A 24044-nucleotide genomic window follows, 5' to 3' on the forward strand; every position below is an offset into this window, starting at 1 on the left:
TCACTGGAATGGATGGGACTCGGGATGCTTCCTGTGACTGTGTTGGAGTACCCCACATTCTAATCACTGGAATGGATGGGACTCGGGATGCTTCCTGCGACTGTGTTGGAATACCCCACATCCTGATCACTGGAATGGATGGGACTCGGGATGCTTCCTGCGACTGTGTTGGAGTACCCCACATCCTGATCACTGGAATGGATGGGACTCGGGATGCTTCCTGCGACTGTGTTGGAGTACCCCACATCCTGATCACGGGAATGGATGGGACTCGGGATGCTTCTTGTGACTGTTGGAGTACCCCACATCCTGATCACTGGAATGGATGGGACTCGGGATGCTTCCTGTGACTGTGTTGGAGTACCCCACATCCTAATCACTGGAATGGATGGGACTCGGGATGCTTCCTGCGACTGTGTTGGAAAACCCCACATCCTGATCACTGGAATGGATGGGAATCGGGATGCTTCCTAAGTCCTGAGTAGCAGCTTGTCCTACTCAGTCCTGAGTCCAACTAAGTCCTGAGTAGCAGTTGGTCAGTTGAAGATTCAACACTGGATGCAATTAGTTCCTAAAATGCATTATAATAATATCGCCATAAGTTTTTTTTTTTCACTTTTAGAAAAAACTTTGATGTTTTAAAGTTGAACTTACCTCTATTTGAACAACTGACATCCAAAGCACATACAAGGTTGAGGGCCTACTAATTTCATGATCTGAGAGGCTACCATCAACAGTGCTAAGTATAGTGTTCGGTAACCATGACAGCTGTACACGGAATACTTCACTGGCCATGTCGTCTGACCCAGCAAAGGCAAACAGATCCTTTACAACACATGAGGGTTACCCTGACGAAATTGGGATCCCTAATAAAACGCCATGGTGCTGGCCCCTTCCAGTGCCCAGCTAAGCCGCCCTACAGCAGTTTCGAATAATTTTCGGGGGCTGCTAGGAATCCACTGCTGTTCCGCAAGACCCACACAGAGGACATTGGATAACACTGGGAAGCGTACCTCAACCCCCGGGGGGGGAGGCACACTGCGGAAAACCAGAATGCCTGAACTGGCCTGGAATACTCATATGGATTCATATAGTGAACATATGGAGTCCCTGAGATGGTCCCAACCATTGGAATTGAGAGCACATTCAACAAGGACGATGGAGCGAGTCCGTCGGGGGAAGACACGGCTGGACTGCACGTGGCAAAAGCGGTACTCAAGACCACTGAACACCCAGTCTGCTAGACAACTCTTGCTAGAGGAGCAAACCTGGCGCCGGCGGTCCGCCACGCCGGGCACCGGGGGGGTGATGGAGGAACTCAACGAGGCTACCACTTAGGGTGCCAGCGGAGCGGAAGAGACGCACTTATCTGATTTACAGAGTGGTGCAGCAAGCCGACACAACCTATTCCCTCGACCCACTGGACGAAGCCAGAACCCGGGAGGAAACCGGTTCCACACGGAGGTTATAGAACCTAGCAAACGTGTTAGGTGTCGCCCAGCCCCCAGCTCTACAAATGTCTGTCAGCGAGGCGCCTTGAGCCAACGCCCAGGAAGCGGCAACACCTCTAGTTGAGTGAGCGCGCAACCTGGGGGGACAAGGCTCACCCTGAGCCTCATAGGCTCGGGTGATGGCATCCACTATCCAGTGGGCTAACCTCTGCTTGGAGACGACCTTCCCCTTCTGCCGGCCTCCGTAACAGACAAGGAGCTGGTCTGAGGTCCTGAAGCTTTGCGTTCTGTCAACGTAACACCGCAAGGAGCGGACGGGACAGAGAAAAACTAGGGCTGGGTCTGCCTCCTCCTGGGGCAGCGCTTGCAGATTCACTACCTGATCTCTAAACGGAGTGGTAGGAACCTTGGGCACATATCCGGGGCGGGGTCTCAGTGTTACGTGGGACAGGCCCGGCCCGAACTCTAGGCACGATTCGTCGACCGAAAATGCTTGCAGATCCCCGACCCTTTTAAAAGAAGCCAATGCTAACAGGAGCGCTGTCTTAATAGACAGGATATCAAGCTCTACTGTCAGCAAAGGCTCAAAGGGAGGACTCTGGAGAGCTCTCAGTACCAGAGTCAAGTCCCAAGGGGGTACGGAGTGTACAGGGCGAGGAGGGTTTAACCTCCTAGCACCCTTCAGGAATCTGATGACCAGGTCGTGCTTTCCCACCGACTTATCGTCAACTGCATCGTGATGCGCCGCAATGGCAGTGACATACACTTTGAGGGTTGAAGGGGACAGCCTACGCTCCAACCCATCTTGCAGGAAAGAAAGCACAACACCGATCGGGCAAGTTCGGGGGTCCTCCTGACGGGAGGAGCACCAAGCGACGAACAGGTTCCACTTTAACGCATAGAGGCGCCTCGTAGAGGGGGCTCTAGCGGAAGCGATAGTGTCTACCACTGCCTGTGGCAGACCACTCAGAACCTCCGCGTCCCGTCCAGGGACCAGACATGGAGTTTCCAGAGGTCTGGACGCGGGTGCCGTAGAGTGCCCCGTCTCTGAGAAAGTAGATCCTTCCTCAGAGGAATCGGCCAAGGAGGTGCTGTCGAGAGGAGCATGAGTTCTGGGAACCAAGTCCTGGTGGGCCAGTACGGCGCCACCAGCAAGACCTGCTGCTCTTCCTCCCTGACCTTGCACAGAGTCTGCGCAAGAAGGCTCACTGGGGGAAACGCATATTTGCGTAGGCCCCGGGGCCAGCTGTGAGCCAGGGCGTCCGTGCCGAGGGTCCCCTCGGACAGGGAGTAAAACCACTGGCAATGGGTCGTGTCCGGAGAGGCGAACAGGTCGACCTGTGCCGCTCCGAAGACACTCCAAATCAGCTGGACCGCCTGGGGATGGAGTCGCCATTCTCCGGGCAGGGGGGTGAACCGTGAAAGCTCGTCGGCCACACGGTTGAGAGCCCCCGGCACGTAAGCGGCATGAAGCGACCTCTGATGCTTCTGACTCCATAGGAGGAGGTGGGAGGCGAGTCGCGACATACGACGGGAGCGTAGACCACCTTGACGGTTGATGTACGCAACGGTCGCAGTGCTGTCCGTACGGACCAGTACGTGCTTGTGTCTGAGAACCCCTACGAGGCGACACAGAGCTAGACGTACTGCTTGCAACTCCAGGCAGTTGATGTGCCAATGCAGCTGGGGCCCCGTCCACAGACCCGAGACTGCATGCCCTTTGTACGTGGCCCCCCACCCCGTGGCAGAGGCATCTGTGAAAACCACAGCATGCCTGGAAACCTGGATCAGGGGCACTCCAGCCCGAAGGAACGCAGGGTCCGACCACGGGGAGAAGGTTTGGCGGCAGTGCGGGGTCACTTGGACCCGGAACGTGCCACTCTGCCACGCCCACCTCGGGACTCGATCGTGAAGCCAGCGCTGTAGCGGTCTCATATGTAACAGGCCGAGCGGTGTAATCGCCGCTGCGGCCGCCATATGCCCCAGGAGCCTCTGAAATTGTTTCAGTGGAACCGCTGTCCTGCCTCGAAAAGACCTGAGGCAGGTGAGCACTGACTGGACGCGCTCCTCTGTGAGGCGCGCAGTCTGGGCGACCGAGTCCAGCTCCATACCGAGATAAGAGATCCTCTGCGTGGGGCAGAGTTTGCTCTTGTCCCAGTTGACCTGAAGACCCAACTGACTGAGATGCCGGAGCACCATGTCCCTGTGTTCGCACAGAACATCCCGAGAGTGAGCTATAATGAGCCAGTCGTCGAGGTAATTGAGGATGCGAACGCCTTGCTCTCTCATGGGAGCAATGGCCGCCTCCGCGACTTTCGTGAAGACACGGGGGGACAGGGCCAGCCCGAAGGGCAGGACTCTGTACTGATACGCTCGACCCTCGAACGCAAACCGCAGGAACGGTCTGTGTCGAGGAAGTATCGAGACGTGAAAGTAAGCGTCCTTCAGGTCGATTGCTGCAAACCAATCCCGGGGACGGATGCATTCGAAAATGCGCTTCTGCGTGAGCATCTTGAAGGGGAGTTTGTGCAGGGCCCGATTCAAGGAACGCAGGTCCAGGATCGGTCGTAACCCACCGCTTTTCTTGGGTACAATGAAGTAGGGGCTGTAAAACCCGGACCTCATCTCGGCAAGAGGGACCGGCTCGATCGCGTCCTTCGCCAGCAGGACATCAATCTCTTTCCGCAGGACAGGGGCATCCTCTGACCGCACATGGGTGAAGAGAATGCCCCTGTACCTGGGAGGCCGGCGGGCAAACTGAATTGCGTAGCCGAGCCGAATGGTGCGGAGGATCCACCGGGACGGAGCTGGAAGCGCTAGCCAGGCCTCCAGGAACCGAGCGAGTAGACCCACCCGAACCACCGGCGTACCCGCGGAGGGGCAGCAGGGCGGGGGACAGGGACCCGGCTCCAGCGACGACGTGGCGACCGCGAGTGGGGTCTGGGCGCAGGTACTGACACCTACCTGTCCACTCCGGGGGGCAGACGGCAGAGAGGGTTCTTCGTGTACCCTCTGCTGCGGGCCGCCCCGTGGCGAGGGGATGGGGAGAGACGAGGAACGAGGCCCTGACTCCTCGCAACCCCGTCTCTGCGCCTCCGTGGCCAGCCGTAGGCCGGGGCGACGCGGAGGGTTCCGCGTGGCCGCTACCCGCAGGCTGGGGAGAGGGGAGCGGGGGCCGTGTCGCACTGAGATGACACGCGCCGCCGCTGCGACCCCCCGTGCCCGACAGTCTCGGCCGTGGATGACCTGGAAAAGGATACAGAAACTGCTCTTTTATTGAGGAAGTGAGTACCACTGACTGTGTCAGTGGCGGAACACAAACAAACAAAAGATTCTCCACCCGGCCCTCCCCCGGGGGAAGGAGGCGAATAGGGACCGCCTCCCGAAGAGCAGCAGCATCCAGTTCCAGGTCGCCCGCATCAGGAACGACGTCCACCTCTCCTCTTCCTGGAAGGTGCAGGTGGCGTCGGAGCGGGCTGGGTCGCCCTCTTACGGCCCGACCTCCGTCCCCCAGGCTGAGGCTGCTGGCCTGGAGGGGGAGCGGCCGGAGGAGGACGACCTCGGCGACGAGCGGCCGGAGGCTGTACAGCAACAGGAGTTGGGCCAGCAGCGGCTTTCCTCCTGTGCAGGACATGCCGCATAGCTTCCGACTGCTTCTGGGCGGCGGAAAACTCTTGGGCTAAGTTATCCACCGCCTCGCCGAAGAGGCCCCCTTTGGACACGGGGAAGTCGAGAAGTTTGTTCCTCTCGGCTTCCCGCATATCCGCAAGGGTAAGCGACAGGTGGCGCTCCTGGACCACAAGCGTGGACATCGCCCGACCCAGCGAACGTGCGGTAACCTTCGTCGCCCGTAGAGCGAAGTTGGTCGCCGCACGAGGCTCCTGCAGCAAGGCTGGGTCGGGACCACCCCCCTGCAGGTCATGGAGTGCTTTGGCCTGGTGGACCTGAAGCAGAGCCATGGCATGCATGGCGGAGGCGGCGTCTCCACACGCCTTATAGGTCTCCCCGGTTAGACCCGAGGAGAACCTACAGGCGCGGGAGGGGAGTGAAGGGGCACCCCGCCAGGTGGAAGCGGTCTTCGGACACAGCTGCATCGCGATAGACCGCTCCACTGTGGGGATTCCCTCGTACCCGTGCGCCGCCCCGCCGTCAAGGGTGGTGAAGAGGGAGGGGCGAGGAGGCCCCCGCCGGTACGCCAGAGGCGCCGACCAGGACTTCCTCAACTCCTCATGCACTTCGGGGAAGAAAGGCACTGGAGCGGTACGCGGGGCATCCGCACGTACCGCAGCAGGCCAATCATCAAGCCGCGAATGCGAGGGCCCGGGCGGAGGGTTCCACTCGAGTCCCACATTCGCGGCCGCCCTTTCGAGCATAGCAACCACCTCGGGATCAGCGTCAGCTGCAGCCACCACACCCGAAGGGGGTAGACCCGCTGACTCCTCACCCGAAGATGATTGCTCCTCTTCCGATGCCGCGATAGACATCTGGTCCTCCGGGGGCGCTCCAAAGGAAACAACCGGAACCGTGCGGGACGGCCCCGGAAGTTCAGCCGGAAGCGCCGCTGGCAGCGAGCTACTAGAGGAGTGGGAAGCTCGCGAAGATATTTCACCACACGAGACATTCCGCACTGTAACCCTCATACGCTCACCAACGGGAATGACCGAAGTAGCCGCCTGTCGAACTGAACCGACAGACGAACTAGATCGAGCATTCTCCGAAGGGACTCCCCCATATTTCAGGGATCTCAGTCTCGAGCGGAGCGTCGCGATGGCCATGCTCCCACAGAGAGAGCATGACTCATCCAACAACGCTGCCTCAGCATGGTTTAAGCCCAAACATGCAAGACAGTGTTGATGGCCATCATCCGGAGGGAGAAGTCTACCGCATCCAGAAACGCACGGGTGAGTCGACATCCTGAAAAGGACGCGAAACACCCGCCAGCTCTTTTAGAAAGAAAAGAGAGAGAGAAAAACAAGAGAGAGAGAGAGAGAGAGAGAGAGAGAGAACGCCGAAGCGCCGAGGGACCACCGCAGCAGACAGGCGGGGGAAACTGCAACCCTTTGCTGCTTGAAGGCGAAGATCACTGCACCGCGCCGTCACACCAGCGATTCTGCTCTCCCGGTAAGATTTGGTTGTTGTTCTCTGGAAGGCTTAGGTAGTCAACAGTAGTAACTGAGGCTCCGAAGCGAAAGGCGATGATGCAATGTTTACTTCCGGCTTTATACCCGCGCTGACGGGCGGGTCCGCGGAATGCAAATGTTGCATGCCAATGTTCATTGGCTTTTTGTTAGTTTCTCGAAGGTAATAGGCTCCCTAGCGTGATCCCAATTTCGTCAGGGTAACCCGACGTACGTCGGAGTTTCCTGGACGAAAGGGAACTCAAATTATCAAACTATTTAAAATTACTAAAATGTGTACAGGGCTCCAGACTGCGACCAATTGGTCGCATTTTGCGACCAAAATTTGAGAGTGTGCGACTGAATTTTACATCCAGTCGCACATGTGCGACCAGTAAATTAGTCCCTTTTTTTTACTTTTTTTTTTTTACACGTTAAACGTGGAAGGGGCTTATCAATGAATCCGGAATGTGTGGCAGTGCAAGAAGAATAGGGAATGGCCACTGTAAGTGGCTAATGTGTGGAGGGGGAGGGTCCTAGAGATAATCGAGCGCGCGTTTAAACGTCTGTAGGAAGGAGACGGAGACAAATATCACAACCTGCTATGTGCGTCTGAGCCACGAGCAAGCAAACTATTGACTCGTTCTGCGGCTAGTGTGCCAGTTAAATTCACTTGCTGGCTTCTCAAATAAAACATTACAACAGCGATAATAATAAAAAAACGTGAAGAAAACGATTACTCTTTGTGCATTGTTCAATGTGAGTGCCAAATGCTCGAACATGACCTGTCATTTACGCCGTCATCACCCGGGAGTTGATAGCGCACGAGCGCAGGCGAGACCTGAACTGCAGATGTTACCATCGGTGTTTAAACTAAACTCATTTATTTTGCCAATGCAAACATTCAAGAGCAAGACGCGAAAGAGAACTCGCGTCTAGATTTGTGCGCGCGTCTGTGTGTGTGTGTGTGTGCGCGCGCGCGCGTGTGTGTCTATGTGTATGCGTAGGTTACTCATCTCGGACAGCGCGCAAATATTATCTTTCAAGTTATCTTTCAAGTCTTGCTCTTGAATGGACAAATTCACACAAAAAGTATGTCAACATGTCCGTCTTGATGAGTATCCTAGCAGACATAGTATCTGTTATGCCTTAAGTGAACATGTATGAAGAAAGACACTCACAGTATCGGTGTAGGCCTACTGAATCAGCTCTGAATTAAATAGCTTTTGTAACTTTAATAAGGATTCATCTTTAATTTATACAGTCAAATATGCAATGTTATTTTACATTTGATTATTTTATTCAATTTCTGTACCTGAAAACTAATGTTAGACCTACCTGAAAAGCATAGTTTATTTTATTAGTAGGCTAGGCTATCTTTGCTCTATTGTATTTATTTGTGCTTTTGCTTGTGGTTAGATTATTTCTTAATTTTTTTGACAGTAGTCTTTTTTTCCCCTGAACATAACACCGAAATCATACCGAAACCGTGAACCTAAAACCGTGATACTAACTGAACTGTGAGCTATTTGAAATGTTGCAGCCCTAGTACAGTGTCACAGTCGGATGATGATTCAGAGTGAGAGGTTTAGTGGCAAAAAAGGCCGAACCCACCATTTTCGGGAAGACTGGCTGCGAGAATTCAGCTGGTTGAGGTAGTACTGTAAGGAGACGAATACCATGAACTGCGAATGTTGCAGTCGCTACCCCATAACTGCGGGGAACACGAAGTTTGCCGACAGTGCAGGCACTTCACAGTTTAAACACAATACTCTATTTAATAACAAAGCATAGAGTATGCGGTGTTAATAAATCAATTGCCGGTTGCTTTTAGAAGACAAGAGGCTGTAACGTTAAATCAGAGCGCAAAGGCATTGTAATTTCTGCATCTATTATCAAAGTATTTATTAGTAATACACTGGAAATTAGTAGAAATGTGAATATTTGGTTAGTATGTTGATTTACGGTGTGTGCTCCTAAATTTCCTGGTTGTGCTCCTAAAATTTTCAGTTAGGGGCCACTGTGCACCTAGGGAAAAAAGTTAGTCTGGAGCCCTGGTGTAAAAAAAATACATGTACTGTACCATCAACCTCGGATCGTCGGAAGTCTCTAATAACAACAAATAATGCACACAAATTTATAATAACAATGCAAATCATATGTTTTCGGCGTTCGTTGAATTGCGGTGGTTGCGCCTGATATTATTCCCGTGCTTCATTGAACGTACGTCCACATAAAGCTGCCTCTTTTTCATGGCTTGTTGCGCTTACGGTCAACTACACATGAAAACATTGTCACAACGTTTGTCTTGCCGCATATTCACATAAACACATCGGTTATGTCCGTGCGGTCAACAGTAACGCATGCGATTAATGTTTTTCAGTTTAACGCGTTACATATATTTAATGCAATTAACGCAGCATCCATTTTTTGCAGCATCCGTCGCGCGCCAGAATTGACTTATCTTTCGCGCTTGAATGAATGACACACAGTTATGCCAAAATGTCCGTTTTGTTGAGTATCCTCATGAGAGCAGTCTTAAATTAGTTAAGTAAAGTCTTAAATTAACGTTAAGAGTTTTGAGTAAATGGGACGCGTGTGAGATCCACATGTGCAGCAGTGACAGCAGAATCACAGAACACAGGGAACAGAGAAAATTACTCACTGCTCTTGACTAAAGAACGCTTGTAGCTTTAATAAGGATTAGGGATGCACGATGATATTGGCACAACATCGGTATCGGAGGATAACAGCTTAAAATGACCATCATCGGCATCGGCCGATATGAATATTTCTGCCGATGAGCCTTGCCAATAGGGTGGCCTTTTTCCTATGCGCACGTGACGACCGTGAACGTAGCATGAGCGCCAGCAACATAAACTTCCAACATGGAGGCATTTCGAGCATGGGTCAGTTTGGTTTGAAATGCGCTGGGGACAGAGACGCATTGGGAAGTGCATTTTTAGAAGTGCTGGGTAATGACGCAATTTTTTTTCTCTTTCGCGCAGGTCATGTTTTGAAAGACAATGTCCTGTAACTTACTAATGTAAGCTCTCCAAGCTACTATGCTCTCCACAGAACATTAAATATTTATTTTATTTTATTTTTTCGTGTCCGCATTTATGAGGAAAAAACAATGTTACGGACGTGTCAGTTCTCGGTCACGGACGCGACCGCTCTGAAATCGTCTCTAAAAGACTGCAAGAACTTCATCAGAGACCTCAATCAGAAAGCACAAAGCCTTTCTTTAAAGCTGCAGTCCGGCACTTTTTTGGGTTTAAAAATATCAAAAAAGACATTTTTGAAAAAGAACGTAACTAGCCAGTGTTCAAAACGATCTGCTTGCCTTACCTCGATTCAAAACGGTAAGCTTGTAATAATGATTTTAATTCCAGTGGTACTGGTGGATTTCCGCGGGAATTTCGAGCATGTCTTTCCGTCATTACGTCACTTCTGTACACATAGAGAAGGAGTCCCCGGCTAGCGTGTGTGGATGATGGAGGTGGAGGTTTAGCTTAGCAATTGGTATGGCGGATCCCGAAAGTTTAAAGCGACAATCACCAGTGACAACTGGAGATTCACCAGTTGTAAAACCCAAAAGACTTCGGACTTCAGATTGGCTACAGAAAAAATATATTTTTCACGTTTTGACGTGATATAAGCAATCGTTAGATTTAATCAGCATGATATAGCTACTGCAATGCTTCCCCCCACCCCCCGAATTTGGTCAGAACAAAAGTGAATGTTACTTACTTGTTCAGATGACATTTTCCGATGAAAATTCTAATGTTGACACTTTCAAAAAGTATACTCTGACATTGCTGATGACAGTAACGTTACAGTATCCACAGCGACGCGGCAGCCTCAATACATTGTGTTCATCCGCGCTGTTTCATGCCGATTTACTACCCACGCACAGTTAATAATTCCGCGAATAACTGCAATTGCAGATTTCTAACAGAGATGGCGACAAAGAGGAAAAACGACGGACTGCAGCTTTAAAGTGAATTTCGTTTTGTATTAATCTTAATTTTAATCAATGTTTCATCAACCAATTGCAATAAATAAGTAGCCTAAAGCAGATAATATATCACGACACGGGAGGCGCATGAACTGGAGCTCGTCTCATAAATGAACCGAAACTCAGCATAGCCTACTTGCCTCACAGACCTAATAGGCTATATATATTATCTATAGAATGCTTTAAATCATACTTTAAAAACAGAACAATTCAAAACGAAAGAAAACTATGTAGCCTAATCCGTATGAAATGTGCATTTCTCTCTTGCGCGTTCACTAGGCTACTGCGAAGATCGCGAGTCAGCATCATCAACTTCATCTTTGCAGCCGACATATTCATATATTTGATATATTCTATATTTGACATATTCATAATCATTACCTTTGCCGGTTCTTTGTGACAGCTTTTAGGTGTCTCAATATACCTCGAGTTGTCATAGACGCGGCGCTGCGCTGCGCTTCTCGGTGCGATGAGTTGTCATAGACGCGACACGTAACTCTCTCTGCCTGCCTTGCTTGTGCTAACAGCTGTGCAGGCTCTCTTGCGTGCCCAATCTGCACCATAGAACTGGCTTAAACAGACGATCTGATGGGTTTTAGAAGATTTAATAGCCTACTGTCACAGTGTCTGGTTTGTGTATTCCTGGTGTCCACTAGATGTCCTCTTCCCCACGGTGTCATCCACATTCTCACTACATTTCCCATGATCCTGTCTGTCACTTAGTGTTCATTATGTTCAGCTGTTTCTTGTCACCTTAATTAGCCCTTGTGTATATATACCCTGTCAGTTTCAGTGTTTGTCACGGAGTCCTTGTTTAATGTCCCCACACTTCCGTTCCTGTTTGTCTTTTGTATTTTGGATTGCCTTATTGGACTTTTGACCTTTTGCCTGGACTGTTGTGAGTACGGATTACCCCTTAATTAAATACTGCTATTGGATCTTCCTGTTTCTGTGTGTGATTCGTGACAGAAGGACTCCGTCACAATGCAAGGATCCAGCGGTATGTGTTCCGACTTCTCTTCCCCAGCCATCGAGCGGGAGAGGAGGGATTGTTTTGAGGGGACCCGCCTAGCCATTTTTCGTGGGACCCGGGGAGGTCACAGAGGAGGAGGTGGTCGAGATCAAGGCCAACACCACCCTCCACCTTGGCCCCCCTTCGTCCCTGGACTGGTGAGGGACGGATTAGAGCCACCATCTCGCCATCGCGGGCGGAGAAGGGGAAAACGCACGTCTGCCCAGCCAGAGTTTGTTCACGTCCCGTCTGCCCAGCCAGAGTTTGTTCACGTCCCGTCTGCCCAGCCAGAGTTTGTTCACGTCACGTCTGCCCAGTCGGAGACTGTTCACGTCACGACTGCCCAGTCGGAGACTGTTCACGTCCCGTCTGCCCAGTTTGAGACTGGTCTAGAGATGCCCATTTGTGGGGCCGCCAAGGGTATGTTGGACTATTTGGAGCATCTGGCTCGGATCCTGGACATGCCAGTGTCTGCTGTTCCTGAGTCGGAGCCAGTGTCTGCTGTTCCTGAGTCGGAGCCAGTGTCTGCTGTTCCTGAGTCGGAGCCAGTGTCTGCTGTTCCTGAGTCGGAGCCAGTGTCTGCTGTTCCTGAGTCGGAGCCAGTGTCTGCTGTTCCTGAGTCGGAGCCAGTGTCTGCTGTTCCTGAGTCGGAGCCAGTGTCTGCTGTTCGGATTTCGGTGGTCCGGAGACGGAGGAGGAGAAGGAGAGGAGCCTCTTCATCGGGTCGTCTGGTGGGTGCTAACCCAGAGACCAGCCCGGAGGTAACTGCCATCCCTGCCGCCCCGCCCGAGCTGCTCGCCCTGCCGGCCCCGCCCGAGCTGCTCGCCCTGCCGGCCCCGCCCGAGCTGCTCGCCCTGCCTGCCCCGCCCGAGCTGCTCGCCCTGCCGGCCCCGCCCGAGCTGCTCGCCCTGCCGGCCCCGCCCGAGCTGCTCGCCCTGCCGGCCCCGCCCGAGCTGCTCGCCCTGCCGGCCCCGCCCGAGCTGCTCGCCCTGCCGGCCCCGCCCGAGCTGCTCGCCCTGCCGGCCCCGCCCGAGCTGCTCGCCCTGCCGGCCCCGCCCGAGCTGCTCGCCCTGCCGGCCCCGCCCGAGCTGCTCGCCCTGCCGGCCCCGCCCGAGCTGCTCGCCCTGCCGGCCCCGCCCGAGCTGCTCGCCCTGCCGGCCCCGCCCGAGCTGCTCGCCCTGCCGGCCCCGCCCGAGCTGCTCGCCCTGCCGGCCCCGCCCGAGCTGCTCGCCCTGCCGGCCCCGCCCGAGCTGCTCGCCCTGCCGGCCCCCGCCCGAGCTGCTCGCCCTGCCGGCCCCGCCCGAGCTGCTCGCCCTGCCGGCCCCGCCCGAGCTGCTCGCCCTGCCGGCCCCGCCCGAGCTGCTCGCCCTGCCGGCCCCGCCCGAGCTGCTCGCCCTGCCGGCCCCGCCCGAGCTGCTCGCCCTGGTTCCTGAGCCGGTGGAGCCGGTGTCTGTTGCAGTTCCTGAGCCGATGGTGTCTGTTGCAGTTCCTGAGCCGGTGGTGTCTGTTGCAGTTCCTGAGCCGGTGGTGTCTGTTGCAGTTCCTGAGCCGGTGGTGTCTGTTGCAGTTCCTGAGCCGGTGGTGCCTGTTGCAGTTCCTGAGCCGGTGGTGCCTGTTCCAGTTCCTGAGCCAGGGTCTGTCTCTGTTCCGCCTTGGTCGCCCGAGTGGTCGTCTCCGCCGTGGCCGCCCGAGGGGTCTTCACCGCCCTGGCCGCCCGAGGGGTCTTCACCGCCCTGGCCGCCCGAGGGGTCTTCACCGCCCTGGCCGCCCGAGGGGTCTTCTCCGCCCTGGCCGCCAGATGGACTGTCGTCTCCGCCCTGGCCGCCAGATGGACTGTCGTCTCCGCCCTGGCCGCCAGATGGACTGTCGTCTCCGCCCTGGCCGCCAGATGGACTGTCGTCTCCGCCCTGGCCGCCAGATGGACTGTCGTCTCCGCCCTGGCCGCCCGATGGACTGTCTGCTTCGCCACGGCCGCCGGTTAGATTGTCATCCCCTGTTCCTGTTCCCCTTCATGGTCCTGGCCCTCCATCCCTCCCCCTGATCCTCCACCATTCTACCTCCCGCCTGGACTCTTGTTTTGTTTTTGTTTTTTTGTGGGTCTTGGAGCGTCTGGTAGCCGCTCCGTAGAGGGGGGATTATGTCACAGTGTCTGGTTTGTGTATTCCTGGTGTCCACTAGATGTCCTCTTCCCCACGGTGTCATCCACATTCTCACTACATTTCCCATGATCCTGTCTGTCACTTAGTGTTCATTATGTTCAGCTGTTTCTTGTCACCTTAATTAGCCCTTGTGTATATATACCCTGTCAGTTTCAGTGTTTGTCACGGAGTCCTTGTTTAATGTCCCCACACTTCCGTTCCTGTTTGTCTTTTGTATTTTGGATTGCCTTATTGGACTTTTGACCTTTTGCCTGGACTGTTGTGAGTACGGATTACCCCTTAATTAAATACTGCTATTGGATCTTCCTGTTTCTGTGTGTGATTCGTGACACCTACAACCCGACACTAAAAAACAGACGTGGCCTCTATTTGAGACCGGCCTTTATTTATCCAAACCTGTAGCCACACCAGACGTGTAAAAGAGACAGGGGTCTATTTGGGACTCGGCTATTATTTTAAGTTTTATGGTATACATCGGTATCGGTATCGGCATCGGACAAAATTAGTTTGAAAATATCGGCATATCGAATATCGGCCAAAATCCATTATCGTGCATCCCTAATAAGGATTAATCTATATTTAATTTATAATTTATGCAGTGAAGACTGTAAAGTGTTTGATAACTTTATTCAGTTTCTGTGTATTTCCTACCTGTAGACAGGTAGGCACAGGTCAATATGACATTTATTATGGGCTTATGTGAAGATTGTGAAGATATTTTTTGGAGCCTAATCAATTTTAAAATTGATAGCTTTCAATGAATACTACTGTGAATAATAATAATAATAATAATACATGAATAGTGATAATTAGTTTGTTTTATTTAAAAATAATAATAATTGAAGAAATCAGTAGCAGTATTGTTATCAGTGATACTGGCCTTCATTCATAAAAAGATGCCATTAAACAATTATTTAAAATATACTTATACTATCTTTATGTTGTTTCTACATTTATTTGGAGATTAACTGTGAAATGATTACATTATAAAATATATTACAAAACAAGCTAAAGTGGTATGAAAAATTTTGGGCACCCGTGTAAATTTTCATGATTTTCTTTTATAAATCATTGGTTGTCTGGATAAGAAATTTCAATTAAATATATCATATAGGAGACAAACACAGTGATATTTTAGAAGTGAAATAAAGTTTATATGATTTATGGAAAGTGTGCAAGAATTATTTAAACTAAATTAGGCATGTGCATAAATTTAGGCACCACAAAATAATAATTAACTCAATATTTTGTGCATCCTCCTTTTGCATAAATGACAGCCTCTAAACGCTTTCTATAGCTTCCAATTTGAGTCTGGATTCTGGCGGAAGGTATTTTGGACCATTCTTCTTTACAAAACATCTCCAGTTCAGTCAGGTTTTATGGTTTACGAGCATGGACAGCCCGCTTTAAATCATACCACACATTTTCAATAATATTCAGGTCTGGGGACTGAGATGGCTATTCCAGAACGTTGTACTTGTTCCTCTGCATGAATGCCTTAGTAGATTTTGAGCAGTGTTTTGGGTCGTTGTCTTGTTGAAAGATCCAGCCCCGGCGCAACTTCAACTTTGTCACTGATTCCTAGACATTGTTCTCCAGAATCTGCTGATATTGAATGGAATCCATGCGACCCTCAACTTTAACCAGATTCCCAGTCCCTGCACTGGCCACACAGCCCCACAGCATGATGGAACCGCCACCAATTTTACGGTAGGTAGCAAGTGTTTTTCTTGGAATGCTGTGTTCTTTTTCCGCCATGCATAACGCCCCTTGTTTTGCCCAAATAACTCTATTTTAGTTTCATCAGTCCACAGCACCTTATTCCAAAATGAAGCTGGCTTGTCCAAATGTTCTTGAGCATACCTCAAACGACACCGTTTGTGGCGTGTGCTGAGAAAAGGCTTTTTCCGCATTACTCGTCCATCCTGAATAGTTGAACGATGCACAGTGACACCATCTGCAGCAAGATGATGTTGTAGGTCTTTGGAGCTGGTCTGTGGGTTGACTGTGACTGTTCTCACCATCCTGCGCCTCTGTTTATCTGAGATCTTTCTTGGTCTGCCACTTCTGGCCTTAACTAGAACTTTGCCTCTGGTCTTCCAATTCCTCACAATGTTCCTCACAATGTTCCTCACAGTTGAAACTGAGAGCTTAAATCTCTGAGGCAGCTTTCTATATCCTTCCCCTAAACCATGATGTTGAACAATCTTTGTTTTCAGGTCATTTGAGAGTTGTTTTGAGGCTCCCATGTTGCCACTCTTCAGAGAAGATGCAAATAAAATAAATAATTACAATTGGCCTCATTAAATACCCTTTCTCATGATTGGATTCACCTGTGTATGGAGGTCAAGGGTCACTGAGGTTAGAAAACCAATTTTGAGTTCTAATAATTAGTGCTAAATGTATTGAAATCAATAAAATGACAAGGGTGCCTAAATTTATGCACATGCCTAATTTAGTTTAAATAATTCTTGCACACTTTCCATAAATCATATAAACTTTATTTCACTTCTCAAATATCACTGTGTTTGTCTCCTATATGATATATTTGATTGAAATTTCTTATCCAGACAACCATTGATTTATAAAAGAAAATCATGAAAATTTACAGGGGTGCCCAAACTTTTTCATACCACTGTATCTTGTGCAATTATAACATAATTATCCCAATATAAAAACACACTGAGTGAGCAAACATTTAGGTGAGATAGCTTTGTTGTGTTTTATTTGATCTGTTGTGTTTTCCTGTCATTTTTATTAACAGGCGTTTAGACTAAATAATAGGGGAGGTGTTCCGGGCACGTCCCACTGGGAGGAGACCCCAGGGAAGACCTAAGACACGCTGGAAGGATTATGTCTCCCGGCTGGCCTGGGAACGCCTTGGTGTCCCCCCGGAAGAGCTGGAGGAAGTGGCTAGGGAGAAGGAAGTCTGGGCATCTCTGCTTAGACTGTTGCCCCCGCGACCCGGCCCCGGATAAGCGGAAGACGATGGATGGATGGACAATATAAATTTGCTACACTCCAGTGCGCCTCTGTTGCGCTGTATACAGACGACAAAAACCAAAGGTGCTGTTGAAGGTTATCAGCCGATGGCACCAGAAAATGAAGATGATGATGCTGGTCTTTAATCTGCTAAATTATTGTTTTGGGAATCATTCACGAAATTGAGATGACTGACAGATCCATAGCAAAAACAGATCCATACATTGAACAAATCAGAAAAAAAGACTGATTTTGTTGACTTGTCTAAAAAAAATGTAACCAAAAAAAGGTAAGGACTGCGGCTTTAAAGTCATATTGTTACATTAACCAGAAACAAACGTAAACAAGTATAACACGCATTACACTGAATTTTTTGTTTGTTTTTGGTGCCACCCCAAGATTTTGCTATGGCTTCCTCTGGCCACCCCTATTAAAATTTTCTGGGGGCGCCACTGGTTGAGACTCAAGAAATGTCCTTGTTTTCCTGGTGCCATCAGGGTACTGAAACTGTATTGCAATGTCTTGCTCCGGCTCAACAATCTGACATACTGCTATCCTTTGATGGTAAATGGCCTGCATTTATATAGCGCTTTCACAGACCCAATGGCCGCCAAAGCGCTTTACATTTTGCCTCACATTCACCCATTCACACACCGACGGCGGTGTCAACCATGCAAGGCGCCATCCAGCTCGTCGGGAGCAGCTGGGGTTAAGTGTCTTGCTCATGGACACCTCGACACTTGGTCAAGTGGAACCGGGGATTGAACCACCAACCTTCCGGTTTGTAGACAACCTACATGAACAATGTTAAACACACACACACACACACACACACACACACACACACACACACACACACACACACACACACACACACACACACACACACACACACACACACACACACACACACACACACACACACACATACATATTTATATATATATATATAATATATATACACATACACACACACATTATATCATATATAGGAAAACATGATTAAAACTGAAAAAATAAATAGAAGAAAACCTGTCTTTGTTCTAAGGATTCAAACTGGCGTCACTGATGATCTTTTTAACATAATGAACAAATAAATAAGTTTATAACATTATTCAAAGTTAATCACAAAGTCCAAAACAAAATCTTATTTTTAGAACATAATATGCTTTAATTAAACATTACACCAAACTACAAATAAATGTACATGTTTCACCTGATAGATGATGAGAATGCTGGTAACTTTACTTACCCTGTTACTTCTTCCTGCATTACCTAAAATGTATATGGTTCCACAGATTGGATCCTATCAACAAAATGACATTAAATCAGAATACAGATTTTTACAGGGTCAAATATCATGTTAATTTTGTTGTTCTTGCTGACGGACAAAAAGGTCTGAGAAATAATGAATATTTTACACTTTAGAATGAACATTAAAAAAAACAGTCACAGTTTGAAAAGAGGTGGTTTGTCTTAAGCAATATTGTAATAAATAAACTTATCAAGTATATCTGAAGAATCATAAAGTGAGAAAAACTTACAGTAGTACTGCCAGTGGTGGACAGTAACAAAGTACACTTACTTGAGTACTGTACTTAAGTACACTTTTTGAGTATCTGTACTTTACTTGAGTATTATTTTTTCTGGAAACTTTTCACTACATTTGAAAGACAAATATCGTACTTTTTACTCCACTACATTTCTGTCAAGGTCCTCAGGTAGAAAGTAGTAACGTCAGTGATGGTTTGGGTTGCATTTTGGTTGTAAATGAAAGTGTGGTTGACGTCAGAACTCGACTGATGTTGGTTTCTGACGTCAACCCGATTATCAACCACAATACAACGTCTGTCTAACGTTGGAGATTAACGTCAATCTGACATTGGATTCTGACATCAACATGATTTTAATTTTCAACGTTGGGTTTGGTCTTCTAAATGCCAATTTTGTTTTTGTTTTGGAGCACACTAGCTTATAGATAACAGTAAGGATAACATATTCACACTAAAAGCCAAAACACTGGGAATAGCCATTTGGGTGTCCTAAACCATTGTGGACGTTATTGAGTGCACTTATTCAATCCCACTACTGGAACTGTGTTATAGAAATAAATGTTATATTGATATGAGGGTAGGCAGGCATAGATTCAGAGGCTTAAGGTACTGTAAGTATTACATGCAACAATAATAAAACAATGCATTGACATTTACTTTTATACTTAAAGGATTAGTTAACATTTAAAAAAAAAAATTGCTGATAATTTACTCACCCCCATGTCATCCAAGATGTCCATGTCTTTCTTTCATCAGCCGAAAAGAAATTAAGGTTTTTGATGAAAACATTTCTCCATATAATGGACTTCAATGGGCCCCAAACAGTTCAAGGTCCAAATGACAGTGTCAGTACAGCTTCAAAGGGCTTTAAATGATACCAGACGATGAATAAGGGTCTTATCTAGCGAAACGATCGCTCATTTAAAAAAAAAAAAAAAAGTTTACGTTTTATAAGCACAAATGCTCGCCTTGCTCTGTTCTGTTATGCGCGTTCGTGACATCACGTAATACACAATTACATTGAAAAGGTCACGCTTATTCACCTAAGGGCCTGTTCACATATCGCGCCTAGTGTTTGAAACACTAGGCGCGCCGCGTTCTCCTTTTTCCAAAGCACTAGGGCGGTTGCGCTCCGGAGGCATCTGTCTTTGCTAAGCAACCATCAGCTGCGCTCTCCGTTACAGCAAGGATAAATAATGAGAGCTTGACAAGTCATAAAGTTCAGGATATCCCTGGACCGCAATGATGAGCTGTTCCTCCATTTTTCTGCTGAGGTTGCAACGTAAACAGAAAAGGTGAGGAAGCTGATTGGTTGGTTCTTGTCACGTGACCTACGGTGCGCTTGCGGCTTGCGGTCTCGATGTGGCGCGGACGCGCTTGGAAAAAACTAGCGCGTCGCACCGCGAACGCGTGGCTTCCAATATGAGCGAGCATACCGCGCGCCTACATTTGAAATAATGAACTTGAGCGCTCAAAAGACGCGATATGTGAACAGGCCTTTATTCTGCTCTAAACAATGCCGACGTGACGACGACTCAGGTTCGTAGTGATACCAGTCAATTTTGAGGTGAACGGAAACCAGGGAAAAAACCCAGATAGCAAAATTGTTCCGGCCCTTTTATGGCCCAAACACTGTTCTTAGTTTTGGCAATCATACCGCCAGGAATGCAGGGCCAAAACCGGCCCAAACAGTTTTGCCAAAAGCACGCTTTATTTTGAAAAACAAAGACATTCCTCTGCGTTTATGCCCTTTGTTTGCATACAAACAAAGAATTTGCCTCTAAAAACGGTGGCCACTACACTGGAGCCTTCCAAGAGCCTTTATTCACCCTGTATTGAGGGGTGGCAGCTCATGGCAGACAACGAAGCTGGTAAATAAGGGCTGAACGATATTCGATTTTAACATCGACATCGCGATGTGCGAGTGAGCGATAGTCACATCGCCGGAACATGCGATGTGAAGGGTAGTAGCACAGTAGCACCAGCGGGAGATATTACGCGCTTCATGAGGCACGCGCGCGGTCTCTTGCTCTCTCTCCCTCTCTGCCGTGCACGTGCTGCACGGTTTGGAGCACAGTCTCTGTCTCGCGGGCGGCGCGCTCGCTCTAGATTCCGGAGATTTTAACTAATTCGCGGGCATCAGTGAGCTGCTATCAATATGCGGGAGACTCCCTAAACTTCCGGGAGACTTGGGATGTCTGTATCTATAATAATATCGGCATTAGAATTATTGATTTTTCATTAGGCTATTTTTTTGGTGCTCCCTCAGCTCTTGATGCGCGTGGTGGGAGCGGCGACGCTGACAGGTGGTTTGGTGTAAAGCTGCTGTTTAAATGTGTTCGGCTTTTCTGTTTACAGAAACATGTTCTCTAATCTGTTTAGAAGATTTAATACAAAATATATGAAAGTTTTATATCATTTTGTTTATTTCATATGATTATGATGACCAACACCAACACTGTTTTACTTTGGCACTTTGGCTAAGAAAGTTGAAAGATTGTGAACCAAAATGCTTAAGTTGTTTTATAAAAAATATATTTATTTTAAGTTATATTGTTGTAAACCAATCAGGGGGTTGGTGTAAAGCTGCTGTTTTATTTAAAAATGTGTTCTGCTTTTGTGTTTACAGAAATGTTCTAATTTTTTAATAAAATATTAACCCTCTGGGGTCTAAGGTGTATTTGGGGTCCTTGAGATGTTTTGACATGCCCTGATATTTGTATTTTTTTCAGTTGCTTATAATATATATGAATGGCAAAGGTGTAATTACACTCTATTTAGCACGAACATGGCTATCATAATATGTGAGCAACATGTATGTACATGTTTGCATTTTTGAGAGAATATTATTTATGCGTGGTTATTCAAAAAACTCAAACTTAAATTGTCTGATATAAGACCACAAACGACCAACTTCACATATTCCCACAATACTTTTGACTAATGGATGTTGTCGGCTAAAGTGTTTACTTCAAAATGATCTGAAAATCATCCGGGCTAATCGTTCACATTAAACAATAGATTGATTTAAATTTTGTAAGACACTTTTTGTTTGGAAAGGCAATATGCATGTGGGCGTGAATGATCCAACAAGGTCATGAATAATGTCCTCATTCACACCTGAGGAGACAAAGAAGACCTGCTAATGCTGCATACTAATGAGCATTTCACTGAGTGTGTCACTGAGCCACAAGATAGAATGCAAAAACAACACACACACATATATACATACATACACACACACACATATATATATATATATATATATATATATATATTACTACAGAATTGGTTCAGAGTTGGAAACATCTTGAAAAAAAGTGTATTTTTCCACAAACTTTGTATGCTTGCAAATTGTATAATATCCAAGGTAAACATTTCTAGTAATTGTGCAGTTAATTCTCATTCGTATTTTCAGAAAGTTTTGGATGTAGGCTATCCTCTCCCCAAATTTGTCACTAATAAAACACAACAATAATTTAAAGAGAAGGCTTATATTGACCTTTTAAGATTTTGTTTGCACCTTGTAACTTAGGTTTTGATGTGGCAGTAAAAACTTTATAATCTATCCAAAACGAAATGTTGTCTTTCATATTTCGTCTGTAACATATCGTAGTTTATACATTAGGGCATAAATGTTAATTTGCAGTTTAATATGTTGCTTATACAAAGACATTGTATTTCAACGTATTCAGTCGATTTTTACTCATCTCAGTTAGCCTGGCTAACGCCAGACCCAATTCTCGTTGAGACTTGGGTCTGGGAACCACATGTGCATTTTCTCGTATTTGAGGCGTGGTTTACGAATGCGCCGGCGCCGTTTATTGGGTGCTAAGAATGTCTATCAAATGCGCCTGTACGTAGCTCATAGCCAATCGTTTCCATTATACCAGATGACGTATGTAGAGAAATGGTTTAACGCCAAACGCTGCTCTTTTTTCTAAATAAAATTGCGATCTAAACTACTTAGAACAATATCAAAGGCTGCATCAAAAGGTAGCTTCGCGTCTGCTGCCATGTTGACTCCATAGATATAAACAAACTGCTTAGTTGTGTCGCAAAGATGTCGTCATCGTCTTGCTGCTCCCTCCCCGTTCTGTGATTGGTTCCCTAAACGAGGCGAAAATCAGGTCCATGGTTTCCAGACTGCCTTTCAGCGAGAATAAAATTGCGCTGCGCAAAGGCAGTGTGGGGAAACCCAGGCTACATCTCAGTAGGCAATATAGATAGTTTGCTAAAAGCGATATTCATTCACACGGACACGCGCGAGCTGTAGTAAACAACAGCATGTGCCGTTCATTCATCCAAACACAGAAACGCGATTCAAATTTAAACAGTCTTTTGCGGTTTACAGACACCATTTCATATCGCGATTAGAACAAAGCACTTACTGATCATCTGCAGCTGGATCCGTTGCTACTCCAGCACGTTTGAGGTAAAATTTCCAGGATTATCCCGATATTATTATTCCTCACAGCGAGTGTGTTGTCCAGCTGTTGTGGGCGTTGACTGGTTTGCATGTGTTGCTTCAGGTTATCTAGCGCGCGCTCTCGATGGGCGTGTCACATTAGCAGAGTAATGAGGTGAGAGAACGATAATGAGAACGGCTGATCTCTCGCTCTTTATATATAGATTACATAAACAGAGAATATTTCTTTTAGTTTTGAATTAGATAATTTAAAACTACACACTTAAATGATTATAGAGATATATAGCTCATGTCTGAGTGAATAGTATTCGCTGAGTTTTGTTTGAGTTTAGAGACGTGCTTCAGAAAAAAAGTTCACGGAGAGGCATAAAGCACTCCCTGTTTACTTTCTTTATTTTACAAAAGCACAATGTTTTATTTCGATTGTAAGTGGACACATAAAAAAGTAGACATTTAACAGCTTATTTTTTCATATTTCTTAAGGCTGTATGACCAAAACTGACGGAGTATTTTAGGTCTATTTTGCTGCTTTGTAAAAAAAACTGAGCAAAACGCGCCCGCGCGTTTGCCGACCTCAGAGGGTTAAGTGACCTTTTTGTCACTTGTAATGAAGCTTGCTTATTAGTGAAATTATTAATATCATGGAATGGTAATTATTGTCTTTAGCCTGGAGTTATGGCTCTCAATATCGCAATATATATTGTTGGGGAAAAAAATATCGCAATGTAATTTTTTTCCAATATCGTGCAGCCCTACTGGTAAATGAACCTAAAAATGTTGCCTGGTATATCTAATCAACACTTTTACCTGTAACAACATTCTTGACTTCTAGGCCCTGGAATGATGTTTTGCCATGGAGGCCTGTCCAATTCATTTTGCAGGCCAATTCGTTCTGAAGAAGCATCTTCATGACCCTCCACACAGTGTCCTTGAGGGTCACGCCCCCAGCAAGGCCCAGTGTCAGCACCTGGAAAAAAAAAAAAAAAAAGTTTTGAAAATATGAATGTTTATTGCGGAGAAAAAAAAAGAAAAGTTAAAAAAAAAAACAGTTCAGAAAAAAATCTGGTCCAAATACTAATGATAAAAGTAATTATTACCAAGTCCTTTCTCTTCTCTGGCTTTGTCTTAATGTCGCGGTCCAGCGCCAAAAGAGCCTCAGCATCCCTCAACGGCTAGGCAATGATCTCTCGTAGTAATGCTGAAACCAGAACATTTTAAAAACTGTTCAATGGCTCATTGTGTTTGCCTGCAGGAAATTAAAGTAAAGTACGATTTTCACTGATCTCTTCCAGACCAGCCTAACAGTTGCCATTGAACAGC

At 47.6% G+C, this 24044-nt stretch overlaps 1 protein-coding gene across 1 annotated transcript in view; it reads right to left on the bottom strand.

Annotated features, from left to right (window-relative positions):
- Positions 1–24044, bottom strand: part of LOC306998959 (uncharacterized protein) — a gene marked incomplete at its 5' end in the record, with an annotated part of 53719 nt that overhangs the window by 20671 nt on the left and 9004 nt on the right. Inside the window, one exon of the mRNA XM_079613358.1 lies at positions 23532–23691. Within this exon, the coding sequence (XP_079469484.1) occupies positions 23532–23691 (160 nt within the window). The remainder of the gene's footprint in view (positions 1–23531; positions 23692–24044) is intronic.

This window comes from Phoxinus phoxinus (genome assembly GCF_949152265.1).
Source record: "Phoxinus phoxinus genome assembly, chromosome: 5".
Lineage (NCBI taxonomy): Eukaryota > Metazoa > Chordata > Actinopteri > Cypriniformes > Leuciscidae > Phoxinus > Phoxinus phoxinus.